Source organism: Eulemur rufifrons, chromosome 30 (assembly GCF_041146395.1).
Source record: "Eulemur rufifrons isolate Redbay chromosome 30, OSU_ERuf_1, whole genome shotgun sequence".
In the NCBI taxonomy this organism is placed as follows: domain Eukaryota; kingdom Metazoa; phylum Chordata; class Mammalia; order Primates; family Lemuridae; genus Eulemur; species Eulemur rufifrons.
Window position 1 is genome coordinate 67,841,473 of NC_091012.1, and position 19,948 is coordinate 67,861,420.

Genomic DNA, 19,948 nt, shown 5'->3' on the forward strand with positions numbered 1-19,948 from the left:
TTGCACTTATACCCCAAGAATATATATATATATATTATATATAATAACCTTAAATATATTTATATATTTAAGGTTATATATATTTTAATAACCTAAATATATATATATATATATATATATATATAAAAAATAACCTTAAAATGAGGAAAAAGAAAAACATTGCCAAGGAAGATACAATAGGAAGATTCTAAAGGGAAATAAAGTTGACCATTTCTACAATGGTCACTGGGGAAAAAGAATGATTTTTCAAATAATTAGACCTGGCTTATTTGCATAACTGTATACCTAATTTTAAGTGGGTTGAAAAATTAATCAAGAGAAGAGAAATATGGGCAAAAAGGGTACCCATGGAATCATTATTGAAAAAACAAACCTAAAGGAAAATTTTGTTTCTCCTGGAACATAAATTTAAATATAGAAATGTTTCTTCAATGATCTGAAGATTGTCAGTATGAAAGGTTGCATGAAAAATAATCAAATCCCTTCTCACAACTGAAAGTTCTACATGATTGTATCATGCTCTTAAAAACAACATGGGAAGTTTTTTGGAGAACAAACTCGAAAACAAAAAAGAAATCTCTAAATGAGAAAGGTTACCCATCGGCCGGGCGTGGTGGCTCATGCCTGTAATCCTAGCACTCTGGGAGGCCGAGGTGGGCGGATCGTTTGAGCTCTAGGAGTTCGAGACCAGCCTGAGCAAGAGCGAGACCCCATCTCTACTAAAAATAGAAAGAAATTATATGGACAGCTAAAAATATATATAGAAAAAATTAGCCGGGCATGGTGGTGCATGCCTGTAGTCCCAGCTACTCGGGAGGCTGAGGCAGGAGGATCGCTTGAGCTCAGGAGTTTGAGGTTGCTGTGAGCTAGGCTGACGCCACGGCACTCACTCTAGCCTGGGCAACAGAGTGAGACTCTGTCTCAAAAAAAAAAAAAAAAAAGAGAGAAAGGTTACCCATTGGGGAAGGAATCACATTTACTTCAAAGCAGCTAAAGTTTCTTTTTTCCAGGTATATAGGCAACATTCCACACAGTTAAGTACTCCTCCCCACCCTGCCTTTTTGAAACAATTTCTTTACTTGACTTCCAGCATACCAGTCTCCTGATTTTTCTTCTCGTTCATTGGTGGATCCTTCTCAGTCTTTTGCCAGTTCCTCTTCTCCTCTACTTCTTAATGTTGCCATACCCCAGGGCTCCACCTTTTGCCATCTTCTCTTTTCCAGATATACTAGGTGATTTCATCCAATGTCATGGTTGTTACCTGATGATTCTCAAATTAATTTTTCCAGTCCCAAATTGTACCCTGAAGTCCAGATTTGGATATCCAATTGTCTACTCAGCATCTCCAACCTGACATGGCCAAAACAGAACTCAATTCCACACTCCTCCAAACGTATTCCTCATCCAGTATGTCTCATCTCTGCATCTCAGAATTCACCCAGTTCAAGTCAAAAATCTAGCAGTTATCCTTTACTCCTCTCTTTTCCTCCTCATCATATCCAAGCTGTAAGCAGATGCTACCTTCTCCACCTTTAAAAGAGAGCCTGAATCCAACATCTAACCACCTCCCCATCATCTACCATATGAGTCTAAGACTGTTGCCTGGAGCACTATAATAACCTAACTGGTATCTCTGCTTTCCCTCTTAATCCTCTTTAGTGTAACCTTTTCACTGCGCTCCCTATTTCATACAGGTAAGTCAAATTATGTCATTCCTCCTCTCAATCTCTCTAATGGCTTCCCATATACATATTCATTCCAGGCTATAAGGACCTTCATGAACTAGTTCCTGGTTTTCTTTCCTATTTCATTTGTTACCATTTTTCTCCCTTAATCACTATGTTGTAACCTCACTGGCCTCTCTACTGTTCCTTAAACATGCCAAGTAAGCTAACATTGTAGGGGCTTTTCACTTGCCTTTACCTCTGCCTTGAATCCTCTTTCCCCAAATGTGCCCATGCTCAAATGCTTACTTCATTAGGGCCTCTGCATATGTCACCTCTTTAATCAGGCTTTCCCAAACATCTTATCTAAAATAGCAGACTCTTCTACATTCTGTTCCAGTAAGTTTCATCACAGGGATGCAAGGATGGTTCAACATACACAAATCAATACATGTGATACGTAATATTAACAGAATGAAGGACAAAAACCACATTACCATTTTTGTAAATGCAGAATAAGCATTTGACAAAATTCAACACATTCTGTCTCTATTCTCTGCTTTTTCTTCATAGCACTTGATATTACATATTTGCTTATATTTTCAGTCTTCTCCATTGGAATGTAAACTCCATAAAAGCAGGTACTTTGTGTTGGTTACAGCTGTATAACCAGCACATATAACAATACCTGGCGTGTAGTAATCAGTTCAATAAAAATTTATTGAATCAATAAATGAATAAATGGATGAATGAGCTTTCTAGTCTGAACACTATCCAATAATATAGTTCAGGGTTTGGTTTTCCTTTTAAACAAAAACTATAAGAATGTGTCCTTAAAGACAAAAATAAATTCAGCTTGATTTCTCTCAAATTATATGAATTTTATTAAAAGGGAGAGAGTTATTCAGTAGCACTGAAGCAAAATTTTATAGTAAATTTTCAGCAAGATATTCTAGCTATTATGAAAATTTTAAAAAGCTTTGGAATTACTTCTGAAAGTAAAATTGCAGTTTATTTATGCCTGAACGCTTAAAAACTGTAGAGATACACACACACACACACACACACACATACATAAACAAAATAGAGCAGTTTTCAAACTGGTATAAAGAGGAATGTCTTGATTACCCCACAATCCTCTTCTGTTCCTTCACTCATCAAATTGCTATCAGTGAAGGCCTAGGAAGTCACCAACTACTTAGGGCTCTTAGAGTCATACATGTTATATTCTGTTAACTTGGTGCTGGTGCTGTCGTTCACAGTAAGAAAAATGGCAATATCCTCAGAGGTTTCACAGAGGCAGCAGAGTATTTTACATATGTATGTCTGTGGATTAACCACTGCTGTATATTACCTGCTCTTTTCCATCAATGCCACTCATAGTACACAAAAATGTGAAAAATCCTACCACAAATCAGATTGTGTGTCTTTATGTATAATTTGGTAGATGGTAAAGCCTGATCATGAAGACGTCACTTTTCACAAGTAGACTAAAAGAGCCTAAATCCTGAAAAATAAGTTAGCCACACCAAGGCTCTCCTGAGCCATGGATAGAAGACCAGTCTGAGCACTCCTTGAGGATGGCAGTCTGTTAGTAAAATGAATATGGAAATTCAAGTTGAGCCACTTGGCCTCTCTAGCAACAAGAAAGGAATTTAGTCCAGTATGCTCTGTTTATGTCAACATTCATTTAATATTGTTGTGGTATACGCTCTTTGATCGGGGGGATAGAAGAACGATGAATATTACTTCTTATGAAAAGCTTCAAGCCTTGTAACCCCTCTGAAAATAAATAGTTCAAATACCAGTTCCATTTCTTTCCCTGCAGGCACAAAAAAAGGAAAATTACTTATTGAATATTTTACTAGGCTTATTCTCTAATTCCTTTTCTTTCCCTAGGAAAAGTTTGCAGCATCCTGGATGTACATAGCAAGAGTTAGCTCAGAGGGACCAGGTTCAGCTCAGTCACTAAGTCACATTTAAACTAGAAAGTACCCAAAGTACAAGGGCTAAACATCCCTTTTATTATACTACCAAAAAAAATTTTAGCTGTTCAACTGAATTAAGTACTGTGAAATTAAAATGTCATATTCCCACACTCTAGCAATTTAACATCTAAAACAAATAACATAGGAGCACACATTATTATATTACTGCCTACACTAAATATGTAAACACCAAGAGTTTCTATAATAATGAGACAATAGGGTATGGTTTGTTAAATCAATCTTATTACACTCACACTTTGTATACATTCTACTGTACTATAAAATGAGATAATGTATGGTACAACAGCAAGAGTCAAACTATGAAGAGTTATACCATAGAGGAGACTGGAGAGTGTATGTGCCAAAAGATTCACATTAAAGTCACTGGAATGAATTCAGAAGGCAAACACTTTGACTTTGTGGAGGCATCAGACTTAAGATTTGGAAAAAAGAAAAGATATAAATTCTCTTGATGAAATTAAGCTGTATGAAATCCCTGAACATTATGAAAGTAAATTTATTTACCCGAATAGAGCTCATGTTTAATGTCCTTTCTTCTGGGCTTTCCTTAAAAACAAAACAGAACAAAAAAAAAAAAAAAGAGAGAGAGAGAGAGAGAAAGGAAGTGGGGAGACATGGAGAAGGAAATATTTGGTTAGCAAAAATCACTAGAAAATTAAGATGGTTCTTCACTGATTAATTTGCAAAGTTCTATTCCTACCATCACTCTCGGATTCCTTTCTAATACACACCCACTAAAACCCTCCATACTTCTTTCTCCCTAGAAGCACAAACAGAGGAGAAATAAAATCACAGTAGATAAAGTAAGCACCATTTTGCTAATCTATGGCCTCATTTTTAAATTCTATACTTAGCCAGTGTAGTAGGGATGAAGGGTGTCAGAAAAGGTTTTCTCTGAGGAATACAATCCTTTCTGTTTTTTAGAATTTTTTCTTTTGTTTTTATAGATTTAGGGGGTACAAGTGCAGTTTAGTTACATGGACATATTGCATAGTGGTAAAGTCTGAGCTTTTTTGTGTCATCACCTGAGTAGTTAAATTGTACCCATTAGGTGATTTCTCATCCGTTACTCTCCTCCCACCCTCCCACCTTCCCAAGTCTCCAATGTTGTAATCCTTGAATTGAGTCTTAAAGGATGAAGAGGAAGTCTGGTGAGGCAGGCTGTGTACACAGCAGATTATGTGAAACTCTTAACTCTTTATAAAATTTCAGGCCTACATAATCCCACTGTTCCCTAGCTTTAACTATCACCATATCACCTACTGTATTTCACCGAATCTAAGATCCATTGGTTCTCAAAAAAAAAAAGAAACAAACCTATTTTTGAAATATCACTAAGAGAAAACTCTGCCTATTAAATTATATATAATACAATGCCTTTTTAACACTTAAAATTTTTATAATGATTGAAGGAGTTGTTCAGATGTGGGCAGATTTTTATTACATTTCTTTGTTATAAACATATGATAGCAGATATGAACAAAATAAACTGGTCAAAGTATTTCTAAAACTTCACATTCAGAGTACAACTCCTCTAAGTTGTGGGATATCTGTTTTCTCACACCATACCATTCTCTGTGTCAGAGTGTAGGTGATGCAGTATTTCTTTTTCCATTTGTTTTTTTATTGACACATAATTGTACATATTTATGAGGTACAATGAGACATTTTGATACATGCATACATTGTGTAATGATCAAATAATGGTAATTAGCATTTCCATCACCTTAAACATTTATCATTTCTTTGCTGTGAGAACATCACCAAAATCCTCTCTCTAGCTATTTGAAATATACAATGCATTTCTTAAAAGAACTAAAAGCTAATGGTGCCGGGGTCCCAATTATGTAAAGCTAACTACTTTTGGCTCCTGCTTTAGAAAAGTCTATAACATGTATGGTTCACTGCTTTCCACCTCCCTTGTGCCAAATCACTTGGTTTTTCAGAGTTAAAACAGTGTTCCAATATTGTCTCCAGATTTTTTCCCCAAGCTGTTGACACCCATCCTGCAAAGTCTGATTCTGGCAATCTGCTTGTGCACAGTTGAACAACACATGACAACTATATCATGATTGCTACCTGGCTGACAATATTCACAAGATGCATTCTGATCTCTGAGAGGTTAGAAAGTAAAAAAAAAAAATGTGTTTTTGGAATTGATGAAATATAGTACATGCTGATAAATTCCATATTACATTTATTTCTCTAGCTTCAACCTCTCTCCTTAGCTCCAAGCCCCCATTCCAAACTGTCTACTTACATTTCTTTTTGGATGTCTAACCGGCATCTCAAACTTAAGTAGATCAAACAGAATTTGATTCACAACTTGCCCTCCTCCAAAACCAAAATAACCTCTTCTGTTCTTTCATCAGTATTCCTCTTATTAATAAATGGAACCACCATCAACCCAGTGGCTCAAGTCAAAAAATCCAAAAGTCCTTTCCACATTCCTACTTCCAATCAAGCTGTCATCAAGTCCTATATGTTCTACCTCTGCAATATACCTGAAATCAGTTCATTTCTATCCATCTCTGCTACCATCATGTATATACAAATCACTATCAATATCTCTTGTCCAGATTTCAGCAACAGCTTCCTAACTGGTGCCCCTGCTGCCCCTCAGGCCTCTTATAACTCTTTCCTCCACAAAGAAGCCAAAATGATCTCTATTAAACATCAACTCAGACCATATTAAAACACTGCTTAAAATTCTCTCAATCGTCTCCCACTGCACTCTTAAACAGACCTGTAAGACAGATGGCTCCTATATCTCTCCAACCTTATTTCATTCCATTCTCCCTCTTGTTCCTTAAGTGCTAAGCCACACAGGTCTTACTTATTTTCCTTGAACCCCTTGAGCCATTGTACTGTTCTGGAATGCTCTTCCTCCAACCTATTTCCAAACTGGCTCATTCTCATCTTTTAGAAGAAATCTCAGATCAAGTGTCACCTCCACAAAAAGGCCTTCCTTGAGCACTCATCCCTGACAACTCCCCACTCTCTCTCACCGCACTCTGTTTCATTCCTTTGTAGCATTTATCAGAATTTAAAATTATCATGATTTCATTTATTTTATTACTTATTTATCATTTGTCCTCCTTAATATAAATTCCACTGGGCAGAGATGGTATCTGTCTTCTTCAGCACTGTATTCCCAGTGCCAGGAGCATAAGAAACACCAAGTAAATGTTTGTTGAATGAATAAACAAATAAACAACTAGTTATTAATTCAAAGGCAATTTATGATAAGAAAACATAGAGCTTGGCAGCTCCATGCACCAGAAGTGATCTCCTGGCTGGGGACTGTCAGGGCTAGAGCATCTGGAAGAGTCTAAAGATTAGATTGTAAGAAAAGAAAATAGAAGCCATGTTTCAAAGACCTGCATTACAGGTACTTCATCAGTTTTTAAGACATGAGTCCAAAGTAGCAAGCAGTTTGTTTCTTGAAAAGATCCCTGAATTGTATGCAGTTACTTGGGTGAGTAGGTTAGGACCCTGCCATGAGACAAGTGGAAGGAAAAAATCCAGTCACAATATTTTCTCTAGCAACAAATGAGATGTGGCGATCAGGGGCAGTGAAGTATACCAAATGGGTGATTTCAGTCAAAAGACAACATGGCACAGAATATCAGCATTCTGGCCAGGCCTCAGAGATGTGGCATGTCAGTTTATGAAAAAGGGGTCTTGAATTTATATGGAAGGGAAAGTAGACTATGGTGAATACATGGATAAAAATAATGTGAGGTGACAAGCAACAATGATCATGTAGCTGATAACATTATATTTCTGAGTGACCAGGCAAAAGAGAAGGCGTAGAATAGACAATTCTTCTTTAGCCATTGTTTGGTATAGTCTTAATTCCAAATCACGTACAGTCTTTGTAGTTTCTAAAGATAAGAATTAAAATACTCTTTTATATATAAAAATAAGAAAGCATAGAGCTTCAGAATTTCCTGAAACACAGACTCTATACATGTTCAAAATATTTCAACTTGGCTGGGCGCGGTGGCTCATGCCTGTAATACTACCACTCTGGGAGGCCAAGGCGACAGGATCACTTGAGGTCAGGAGTTTGAGACCAGCCTCAGCAAGAGTAAGACCCATCTCTACTAAAAATAGAAAGAAATTAGCTGGACAGCTAAATATAGAAAAAAAAATTAGCGGGGCATGGTGGCACACACCTGCAGTCCCAGCTACTCAGGAGGTTGAGGCAGAAGGATCACTTGAGCCCAGGAGTTTGAGGTTGCTGTGCACTAGCCTAACACACCATGGCACTCAACAGAGCAAGACTCTGTCTCAAAAAAAAAAAATATATATATATATACACACACACACATATAACACAAAATATTTCAACTCATTAAGTGAGCTGAGCTCTTTCATACTGAAAATTGATTGACCAAATTAAATTTTACTAAATTATTTCTAAAGAATCTGGCTAATTTGTAACATTTACAAAGTAATAATTCAGTAAAATAAAATTGCCAGAATTAAATCACATACTACCATGATGTCAGAGGTTATTTGCACTACCTCAGGGGTAAAGTACTTAGTGATCAGTTAGTTGGTGATTAGGGCTGAAAAGGCACTCTTTTTTTTTTTTTTTTTGACAGGGTCTCGGCTACATTGCCTGAGCTAGAGTGCAGTGGCATCATCATAGCTCACTGCAAACCTCAAACTCCCAGCTCAAGCAATCCTCCTGCCTCAGCTTCCAGACTAGCTGCGACTACAGGCATGCACCACCATGCCATGCTAATCGCAAACTCCTGACCTCAAGGGATCCTCCTGCCTCAGCCTTCTAAAGTGCTAGGATTACAACAGGCGTGAGCCGCCACGCCAGACCTACAAAAGGAACTCTTTTTTTTTTTTTTTTTTTTGAGACAGAGTCTCGCTTTGTTGCCCGGGCTAGAGTGAGTGCCGTGGCATCAGCCTAGCTCACAGCAACCTCAAACTCCTGAGCTTAAGCGATCCTAATGCCTCAGCCTCCCGAGTGGCTGGGACTACAGGCATGCACCACCATGCCCGGCTAATTTTTTCTATATATATTTTAGTTGGCCAAATAATTTCTTTGTATTTTTAGTAGAGACGGGGTCTCGCCCTTGCTCAGGCTGGTCTCGAACTCCTGACCTCAAGCAATCCACCCGCCTTGGCCTCCTAGAGTGCTAGGATTACAGGCGTGAGCCACCTCGCCCGGCCAAAAGGAACTCTTTTAAAAGAAAGATTAACATATTAAAGCCTAGTATTTCTTGAAACACAGGGAAACAAATGACATCAATTACAAAAATGACAGTTTCACAATGTTGCCAAATGTGCTCTATGCTGCTAGAATTTAACTTTCCAGAACCAAATTTGCTTACCTATATCCAATTTGATAATATTTACTATTTTAGAGATTGAGTCTTAGAACTAAGAACTAAGATACATTCTCTCTCTCTCTCTCTATATATATATATATATAAAATCTCAATTCTACTCCACCTATGATTGATTACATACTTTTACAACTAAGAATTGCAGAAGATGCAACTGTGTTGACAGAGTATAGAGAAATAGACACTCATTCATGGCTAGTGGAAATGTAAATTGGTATAAGTTCTACTGAAAACAATTTGACAATACCTAATAAAATTAAAAAGCTACACCTTTTAAAAGTAATTTCACTTTGAGCAATTTTATCCAATGGACACATCTGCATATATTGTATACAATTAAAAATTATGTATACAATTATGTATACAATTAAATTGTGTATAGAATTATGTATACATATTAAATTATGTATACAATTAAAAACATTAGAGTATAATTTAATAAAACTATAAACAACTTAAATGCTAGATAATAAGGGACTGCTTAACTTATGTTAGATCCATATAATGGAATACTATGAAAACATCAAAAAGAATGAGGCAGGCCCTTATGTACTAATATGAGACAAAAGCTAAGATATTAAGTCAAAAACTTAAGAGGCAAAAAGCGTGCATAGTATATAGTGTTGAAAAAGATAATTTACACAGAAAGTACAGTACGTCTCTGGAAGGATATTCAAGAAACTGCTAAGAGTGGTTGCTTTTAGGGAAGGGAACTGAGTAACCAGAGTATACGGTTGGGAAGATTATTTAAAAACCACCAATCTGTGTCGTCTCTACCAATTTACCTGTTCTGGATATTTCATATAAATGGAATCATATAATATGTGATCTTTTGGGTCTGGCTTCTTTCACTTAGCAAAATGCTTTTAAGGTTCATTCATAACATGAAACTAGTACTTCATTCTTTTTTATAGATGAATAATATTCGATTGTATGAATATATGATAATTTGTTTATCCATTCATCAGTTGATAAACATGTGGGCTGTTTTCACCTTTTGGCTATTGTGAATAGTGCGGCTATGAACACACACGTACATATATTTCTTTGAGCATTTGTTTTCAATTCTTTTGAGTATATATCTAGGAGTGGAACTGTGGAGTCAGATAATAAATTATATGTTTAACCTTTTGAGGAACTTCCAAACACCTCCAGATATTTTGAAGCAAATCCCAAATATCATATCATTTAATAGAAACTTTCTTTAAAATTAGATACCCTTTAGTATCTTTTGACTTTTCTATATATGAATGTACAAACTACTAAATTTTTTTTAAAAATTTACCAAGTGAAAATCACTTTACAGAAATAAGACTTTAAGCTCATTAAGCAATATCTGTTAGAGTGAAAGACAAAAGTACATATCATAAAAGTGATTACATACATATATTCAAGAACATCCCAAATCATCTAATAAAACAGCCATATCAGGAGATGATTACAGATAGAGATGCTGGAGACAGTCTATGGAGAGAAAGCCTTTACAGCAGGATACCTCAACCTCAGCACTACTAAGATTTTGGCTGGATAATTCTTCATTGTTGGGGACTGTCCTGTGTATTGTAGGATGTTTAATAGAATTTCTGGTCTCACTCACTAGATCCAGTATCCCCCTTACCATCTTGTAACAACCAAAAATGTCTCCAGACATTGCCAAATGTGTTGGGGAGAGACCACCCTCAGTTGTGAACTATTGCTTTAAAGTATTGAGAAATAATGCCCATCACTCAGAAATTATAATAAAGTATCCTTGAATTATAATGTAAACCAATGGTAAAATGGGATTTTATTTTTAAAATTTTACTCTCATGGAATTTTTCACATTAATGAATAAATAATGATAACAGCTACCTTAAGGAACCTGTCCAAGGTCACACGGTTACTAAGCAATAAAGCCAGGATTTGAGCCAAGCAATGACTTCCAACTTCTTAATCACAACATTGACTTTCATTTTCAGTAATAGTGGACTAGGTCATTAGTACCAACCCTTCTACTGAGAATAACTAAAAGAGGGACAATTATTTTTTTAATCTTAAAAAATAAATATGAAGGGAAGTTTTTCTTTAGAGGAAATATTTCAGCTAATAAATGAGGAAGAAATGATAGAATATCATCATTTTGACACATTTATGAAATAACAGACCTAGGTAATGATCATCAATGCCTACTAATATCACAAAAGAGAGATAACCAGATATTATGTTCCTTCTGATGGAAATAGAGAACACTATTTTATGGAACATTCTTGCCAAACAAATAGAATAATAAAAATTTTAAAAGATCCTAAATCTGATCAGCTGCTTTAGATCTAACTACCGATTTACAGGAATAACAGGGACAAAGGAGCATGTGAAATGATATAACAGGGATGCAAAGAGCAAAATCCAAACTATGGAAAACTCTATAAGACAAACAACCTGTAAATAAACAAATAAAACAAATAAATAAAATGCTAAGAAAATAAAAAAGAAGGGGGGACTTAGAAAAGAGATTCATAAGACATGACTAATGACTGCAATAAGTGGACTCCATTTAGATCCTGATCGAAACTAAAAAATATTGATGAGACAACTGACAACTGGGAAAATCTGGATAATAGTATATTTCAAAATATTAAGGAACTGTTACTTTTTTAGGAGTGATAATGATGTCTTATTGTTTAAAACATGCCTATATGGAGTTCAACTATCAGGATAAGATCATGAAGAGCTCTGTGGACCCACTCCCCAGCAAAATGGGCAAAGTTGGCAGAAACTATTTTTAAAAACCCAGCACTTAAAGTTTCTGGAAATTCTCCTAAGGGCATATGGCAGATATAAAACATTTATTCAAGAAAATCTACTAGCTGGGCTCGGTAATGCATACCTGTAGTCCCAGCTACTCTGGAGGCTGAGGCAGAGCATCATTTGAGCCCAGGAGTTCAAGGCTGCAGTGTGCCATGATCATGCCTATGAATAGCCACTGCCCTCCAGCCTGGGCAACAAGAACTCGTACTTTAAAACAAAGACAAAACAAACAAAAAAAAACAAAGAAAATCTTCTAAAAACTCAATATGAACATCAAGTATCTGTAGTACTTGAGCCACGACCTGTTCCTTCCTAATGAATGACCAAGGATTCAGGTCTCCCTTCTTCCACCCAGCCCCAACTCATAGCACAGAGGCTTTACCCTAGCTGTGGCAAGCTGAGAATACTGGGGCCACAACCACTTTTGCCGCATCTTGCTAACTGGGCAGAGATTCCATGCTGGGGGAAGCAAGCCAAGAAGACCAGAAGCTACCGCCTTGCCCCATTGCCCAGTATAGTGGCTCAGAGATTTTTCCAAGGGGAAAAAGCAGTCCATAAGAAAAGAGAGCTGCAAAGCACTCCCCCAAAGGAATTGACTTTACTTGGAACAGAGTTTGGGAAGTCCAAGACTAAGGTTACTCTAGAAAACAATAGCTCCCTAAAAAGAGTAAGAAACTAAACCACAGGTGAGTTAGCTGCTCATCTGAGAGAACTAGGAAAAGAGACACCTAAGACAAGCCCTCCCAGAGACAGAACAAACCTCAAAGACAGGCTTCAAAAACTGCCCTTGCATGAATTTAATTGGATCAGACTGTTGAGCAATTTATGCCCCAGGGCATTGCCAAAAACAATAGAGAAATTGGCCAGTACTTAGTGAAGCCTAATGAATGTATTGTAATACCAAATGAAGCAGACACCTTAACACACAGATTATGGATAGAGACAGTCAAAGAGAGCTCATTAAAATCATTGTCGGCCGGACGCGGTGGCTCACGCCTGTAATCCTAGCACTCTGGAAGCCGAGGCGGGAGGATCGCTCGAGGTCAGGAGTTCGAGACCAGCCAGAGCAAGAGCGAGACCCCATCTCTACTAAAAATAGAAAGAAATTATAAGGACAGCTAAAAATATATATAGAAAAAATTAGCTGGGCATGGTGGCGCGTGCCTGTAGTCCCAGTTACTTGGGAGGTTGAGGCAGAAGGATTGCTTGAGCCCAGGAGTTTGAGGTTGTGTTGTGAGCTAGGCTGACGCCACGGCACTCACTCTACCCTGGGCAACAGAGTGAGATTCTGTCTCCAAAAAAAAAAAAAATCCATTGTCACCCCAGGGTGATTGCGTACATGCCCAAGACTGACCACAATAGGATAAAATTACAAATCAATAACAAAGAAATGGGGAAATTCACAAATGTGTGGAAAATAAATAATATACTCATAAATAACCAATGGGTCAGAGATGAAATCAAAAGAAAAATGAAAAAACATTTTGAGATAAATTTGTAGCTATAAACACTAACACTGTAAGAAAAGGAAAATTTCAATTCAATTATTAGTTTCTGCCTTAAGAAACTAAAAAAAAGTAGAGCAAATTAAACCTAAACCAAGAAGAAAGTAAATAATAAAGATCAGAGCAGAAATAAATGAAATAACTAATATAAAACAGTAGGGAGTCTCACACTTCCTCATTTCAAAACTTACTACAACATTACATTAATCAAAACAGTGTGCTACTGCACAAAGACAGACATATAGACCAATAGAACAGAGAGCCTAGAACTAAATGTTCATATATATGGTCAAATGATTTTTCAACAAGGGGTAAATACCACTCAATGGGGAAAAGACAGTCTCTTCAAATAGTATTAGGAAAACTGGATATCCACATGCAGAAGAATGAAGTTGAGCACTTTACACCATATACAAAAATTTACTCAAAAATGGATTTCAGGCCTACATGTGAGACCTAAAACCATAACTCCTAAAAGAAAACGGGAAAAGCTTCATGACATTGGATTTGGCAATGATGTCTTGGATACACCACCAAAAGCACAGGCAACAAAAGAAAAAAATAGATAAATTGGACTTCATGGAATTAAAAACTTTGGTGCACCAAAGGACACTATGAGTTTGACTACTCTAGGTATCTCATATAAGTGGAATACAGTTATTTGTCCTTTTGTGAATGGCTTACTTCACTTACCATAATGTCTTCAAGGTCCATCTATTTTGTAGCATGTGGTCAGAATACCCTTCCTTCCTTTTTAAGGCTGGATATATATGCCTTAAATTGAATGCATATACCACATTTTGTTCATCTGGTCATCCATTTAAGGACATTTTGGTTGCTTTTGAGTTTTGGCTATTGTGAAAAAAGCTGCTGTGAACACAGGTATACAAATATCTGTTTGAGTCTCTGATTTCAATTCTTTTGGGTATATATCCAGAAGCAGAATTGCTAGATCATACGATAATTCTATTTTTAATTTTTTGAGGAACCACCATATTGTTTTCCATAACAGTTGTACCATTTTACATGCCCACCCAACAGCACACAGGGTTCTAATTTCTCTACATCCTTGATAGAACTTGCTATTTCCTGTTTTTTTTTCTATAGTAGCCATCCCCTTTCACTGTGGTTTTCCAAGATCAAAAGAGTTCTGTGGATGAACAGTGGTGATGGCAGCACAACAATGTGAATGTATGTACTAAATGCCATTGAACTGTACACTTAAAAATGGTTAAGATGGTAAATTTTATGTTATGTATTTTACCACTATTAAAATAGAAAATAATTTAAAGAAAACAGTAAAGAAAATAAATGAAACCAAAGTTGGTTCTTTAAAATTATCAACATTGACAAACATTTAGATAGACTGAATAAGCAGAAAAGAGAGAAAATACAAATTTCTAAAGTCAACCATGAAAAAGGGGAAATCACTACTTATCTTACAGAAACAAAAAGGATTCATTTTTACAGTATACCAACAAATTAGGTAAGTTAGATGAAATGAACAAACTGTACAAAAACACTGTCAAGAATGACTAAGAAGAAATAGAATATATGAGTAGACTTATAATAAGAGATTGAATTATCAATTTTAAAATTTCCCACTTAGGCCGGGCGCGGTGGCTCACGCCTGTAATCCTAGCACTCTGGGAGGCCGAGGTGGGCGGATCATTTGATCTCAGGAGTTCGAGACCAGCCTGAGCAAGAGCGAGACCCCATCTGTACTAAAAATAGAAAGAAATTATATGGACAACTAAAAACATATATAGAAAAAATTAGCCAGGCATGGTGGTGCATGCCTGTAGTCCCAGCTACTCGGGAGGCTGAGACAGGAGGATCCCTTGAGCTCAGGAGTTTGAGGTTGCTGTGAGCTAGGCTGACGCCACGGCACTCACTCTAGCCTGGGCAACAGAGTGAGACTCTGTCTCAAAAAAAAAAAAAAAATTTCCCACTTAAAAAAAGCCCACAACCAGATGGTTTCACTGATAAATTCTACCAAATATTTAAAAAAGAATTAATGCCAATACTTCACAAAGTTTTCCAAAAAGTAGAAGAGGAGAAAGCACTTCCTAACTCATTATAGGCCAGTATTAACCTGAAACCAAGACCAAGGACATCACAAGGAATAACTGATATCTCTTTATGAATACAAACACAAAAATCCTCCACAAACTACTAACAAACACAACCCAGCAACATGTAGTATTTTTGCAATATGGCAGAACAGAAGATCCCCCAGCATCATTCCCCAACAAAAATACAACTAGAAATTATCCACCCTAAGTTCACCAGACCTTGGTGGGGAGCAGGGTAAGGGGAGAAAACACCCTGGGCCCACAGAATGGAGAAGCTGCGACCAGTAAGAGAAATGATCATTTCAGATTGTGCTGCCCCTTCTTCCAAGATAGCACAATGTCACACACATAGAACTTCCCTAGACCCATGGTTTCCAAGATGAGAGGAGGAAATTGGAGGCAGACATTTCATCTTCCCATGGTCTGGGAATCTTTGCAGGAAGCCCACTCCAGTTCCACCCACATTAACCACTGGGAGTGTCATGAGGGCTGAACCACCTGGGGTGAATTAAAAATAAAAAAAGAATGGGGCAGTGATTGCTGTGACTGGCATGTAGATACTGGCAGCTACTCTGCACACCAATCATCAGGGACACCATGCTGAAGAGCCTGGCTGGTGCCATAGTGCTGGAGGGGGCACAATATACATGAGGCTTGAATCCCTGGACAAATCCCAGTTACTTGTGTGGTGGCTTCTCCCAACCCAGAAACAACTGAAAGGTCACGATTAAGTTCCAATGCCCATTTAAGTCTTCCCCAGACTGAGAAACAACAGTAGGGCAGCAATATAGTTCCAAGGTAATACTTAAGTTCCGGTGTTCACGTAAGTTTTCCCTAGACCAGGAAATAATAGCAAGTCAAAGAGTTTTCAGTGTAGTGTTTTAGTTCCAGCACTCGCTATAAGTCCTCTCCAGAACTGGAAGAAACAATAGGCCAGTGATTAAGTTCTGATACCAAGTAGTAAAGAGTCTAACACCACCAAAGAACACCTGCAAAAACTGGAATAGGTGGCTGTCTCTTGAAATGCAGAGGCATCAACATAGAGATGCAAAGACTGGGAAAACTCAGGGAGATACGACACTACCCAAAGAAACCAACAAAGCTCCAGCAAAGGTCCCAAAAGAAGATCTATGAAATATTGGACAGAGAATTCAGAATAATCCTGGTAAAATAGTTCAGGGAATCAAAAGAAAATAAAAATAGAAAACTAGGCCGGGCATGGTGGCACACACCTATAATCCTAGCACTCTGAGAGGCCGAGGAGGGAGGATCGCTCAAGGTCAGGAGTTCAAGACCAACCTGAGCAAGAGTGAGACCCCATCTCTACTAAAAATAGAAAGAAATTATCTGGACAACTAAATATATATACACACACACACATATATATATATATATATATATATATTAGCTGGGCATAGTGGTGTGTGCCTGTAGTCCCAGCTACTCGGGAGGCTGAGGCAGGAGGATGGCTTGAGCCCAGGAGTTTGAGGTTGCTGTGAGCTAGGCTGATGCCACGGCACTCTAACCTGGGCAACAGAGTGAGACTCTGTCTCAACAACAACAACAAAAAAAAAAAAAAAATAGAAAACTAAATAAAATTTGAAAAACAATACTGAAACAAAAAGAGAAATTTGATGAAGAAATAGAAGTAATTAAAAAAACCACAAAATCTTGGAAATAAAAAATACAACAAGTAAACTGAAAAAACATTTGAAAGCTTCAACAGGAGCCTTGATAAAAAGAGAAAAGAATTAGTGAAGTTGAAGACAACAAATGAAACTACCCAATTAGAGGAGAAAAAAGAATAAAAAAGAGAGAAGAAGGCCTAGAAGAATTATGGTACACCATCAAGCAAACTAACCTCTGCGTAATAGGAATTCCCAAAGGGAGGCAAAAGAGAAAAAAAAAAACCCTAGAAAGCATATTTAAGAAGATAATAGGTAAAAATGTCTGAAATTTAGAGAAAGTTGAAACTATCCAGGTACAGGAAGTACAGAGGTCAACAATCAAATTAAACCCAAAGAGGAAATTCCCAAGGCACATAATACTCCAATTAGCAAAAATAGAAGACAAAGAAAGAATATTCAAAGCACCAAAAGAAAAGATACATCACATTCAATGGAACATCAACACAGCTTTCAGAGGATCTCTCAGCAGAAACCCTGCAGGCAAGGAGAGACAGGGATGATATATTCAAAGTGATAAAGGGTGAGGGGGAAAAAAAACCGCCAACCAAAAATTCTGTACCAAACAAAGCCATCCTTCAAACAGGAAGGAGAGAGAAACACTTTCCCACAGAAACAAAAGCTGAGCGAGTTCATCAATACCAGATCAGTCTTACAAGAAATACCAAGGGAGTTTTTCAATTTGAAAGAAATGGATGCAAACATGTAACAATAATACATCTGAAGGTATTAAATTCACTGGTAAAAGAAACAAAACAAATTCAGAGCAATATAATACTAAAATTGGAATAAATAAACCATTCATATCAAGTATGAAGACTAAAAGACAAAACTATTAAAAACAATAACTACAACAATTAAGATAGGGCATAGGCCGGGCACGGTGGCTCACGCCTATAATCCTAGCACTCTGGGAGGCTGAGGCAGGAGGATCACTCAAGGTCAGGAGTTCGAGACCAGCCTGAGCAAGAGCGAGACCCTGTCTCTACTAAAAATATAGAAAGAAATTAACCGGACAACTAAAAATATATATAGAAAAAATTAGCCGGGCATGGTGGCGCATGCCTGTAGTCCCAGCTACTTGGGAGGCTGAGGCAGAAGGATTGCTTGAGCCCAGGAGTTTGAGGTTGCTGTGAGCTAGGCTGATGCCACGGCACTCTAGCCCAGGCAACAGAGCAAGGCTCTGTCTCAAAAAAAAAAAAAAAAAAAAAAAAAAAGTGATCCTTTCTAATTTAATGAAAAATTTGTTATTTTTTATTGTTTTCTGTGCGTGAGTTGCATGCAACTTGAAAAATAGTTCCTGTGAGGCCGGGCGCGGTGGCTCACGCCTGTAATCCTAGCACTCTGGGAGGCCGAGGCGGGTGGATCGCTCGAGGTCAGGAGTTCGAGACCAGCCTGAGCAAGAGTGAGACCCCGTCTCTACTAAAAATAGAAAGAAATTATATGGACAACTAAAATATATATATACAAAAAATTAGCAGGGCATGGTGGCGCATGCCTGTAGTCCCAGCTACTCGGGAGGCTGAGGCAGTAGGATCGCTTAAGCCCAGGAGTTTGAGGTTGCTGTGAGCTAGACTGACGCCACGGCACTCACTCTAGCCTGGGCAACAGAGTGAGACTCTGTCTCAAAAAAAAAAAAAAAAAATAGTTCCTGTGGCTCCCAAGGAACTGGAAAAGCAAGAACAAACCAAACCCAAAATTTGAAAGTAAGAAATAATAAAGTTCAGAGGAGAAATAAACAAAATCGAGATTTTAAAAATATAAAAGATCAATAAAACAAAAGTTGGTTTTTTGAAAAGACAAACAAAATCAATAAAACTTTAGCTAAATTAAGAAGAAAAAAGACTGAAATAAATAAAATCCGAAATGAAAAGGAAGACATTATAACTGATATCACAGAAATGCAAAGCATCATTTGAGACTAAACTAAATAACTATACACCAGCAAATTGGAAAATCTAGAAGAAATGAATAAATTCCTGAACATATACAGCTTACAAAGATTCAACCATAAAGAAATAGAAAACCTGAACAGACCAATAACAAGTAATGATATTAAAGCAGTAGTAAAAAGCCTCTCAACAAAGAAAAGCCTAGGACCCGATGGCTTCAACTGAATTCTACCATTTAATGAACTAATACCAATTCTTCTCAAACTGTTCCAAAAATTGAACAGGAGAGAATACTTCCAAACTCATTCTGTGAGACCAGTATTACCCTAATACTAAAACAAGATAGGGATACAACAAAAAAAGAAAACTACAATCCAAAATACCTGATGAACATAGATGCAAGAATTCTAAACAAAACACTAGCAAATCAAATTTAATGAAATATTGAAAAGATCATTGAGCTGGTCATGGTGGCTCAGAACTTACAGTCCCAGCTTCTCACTTGAGGCCAGGAGTTTGAGACCAGCCTGAGCAACATAGTGAGACCTCATCTCGAAAACTAATCTAAACTACAAACTAAAATAAAATAAAATAAAAAGATCATTCATCATGATCAAGTGGGATTCATCCCAGTGATACAAGCAAGGGCGGCTCAACATATGCAAATCAATAAACATAATACATCATATTAGCAGAATCAACGACAAAAACCATGTTATCATTTCAAGAGATACTGAAAAAGCATTTGATAAAATTCAACATCACTTCACTATGAAAACTCTCAACGAAACAGGTATAAAAGGAACATCATTCAAAACAATAAAACCCACATATGACAAACTTAGAGCTAACATCACACCGAATAGGGAAAAACTGAAAGCCTTTCCTTTAAGATCTGGAAAAAGAAAACAATGCCCACTTTCTTTTACAACTTTTCGTCAACATAGTACTCAAAGTCC

At 37.1% G+C, this 19,948-nt stretch overlaps 1 protein-coding gene across 2 annotated transcripts in view; it reads right to left on the minus strand.

Moving 5' to 3' along the window:
• Positions 1-2,662: 2,662 nt before the first annotated feature.
• Positions 2,663-19,948, minus strand: part of CENPI (centromere protein I) — a 69,206-nt gene continuing 51,920 nt past the window's right edge. Inside the window, exons 20-21 of one of the 2 annotated variants that reach the window (XM_069463629.1) lie at positions 4,178-4,219; positions 2,663-3,486 (exon numbers count right to left, since the gene is read on the minus strand). In XM_069463629.1, the coding sequence (XP_069319730.1) occupies positions 3,355-3,486; positions 4,178-4,219 (174 nt within the window). In that variant the 3' untranslated portion in view covers positions 2,663-3,354. The remainder of the gene's footprint in view (positions 3,487-4,177; positions 4,220-19,948) is intronic. The other variant, XM_069463630.1, reaches the window with a different exon arrangement.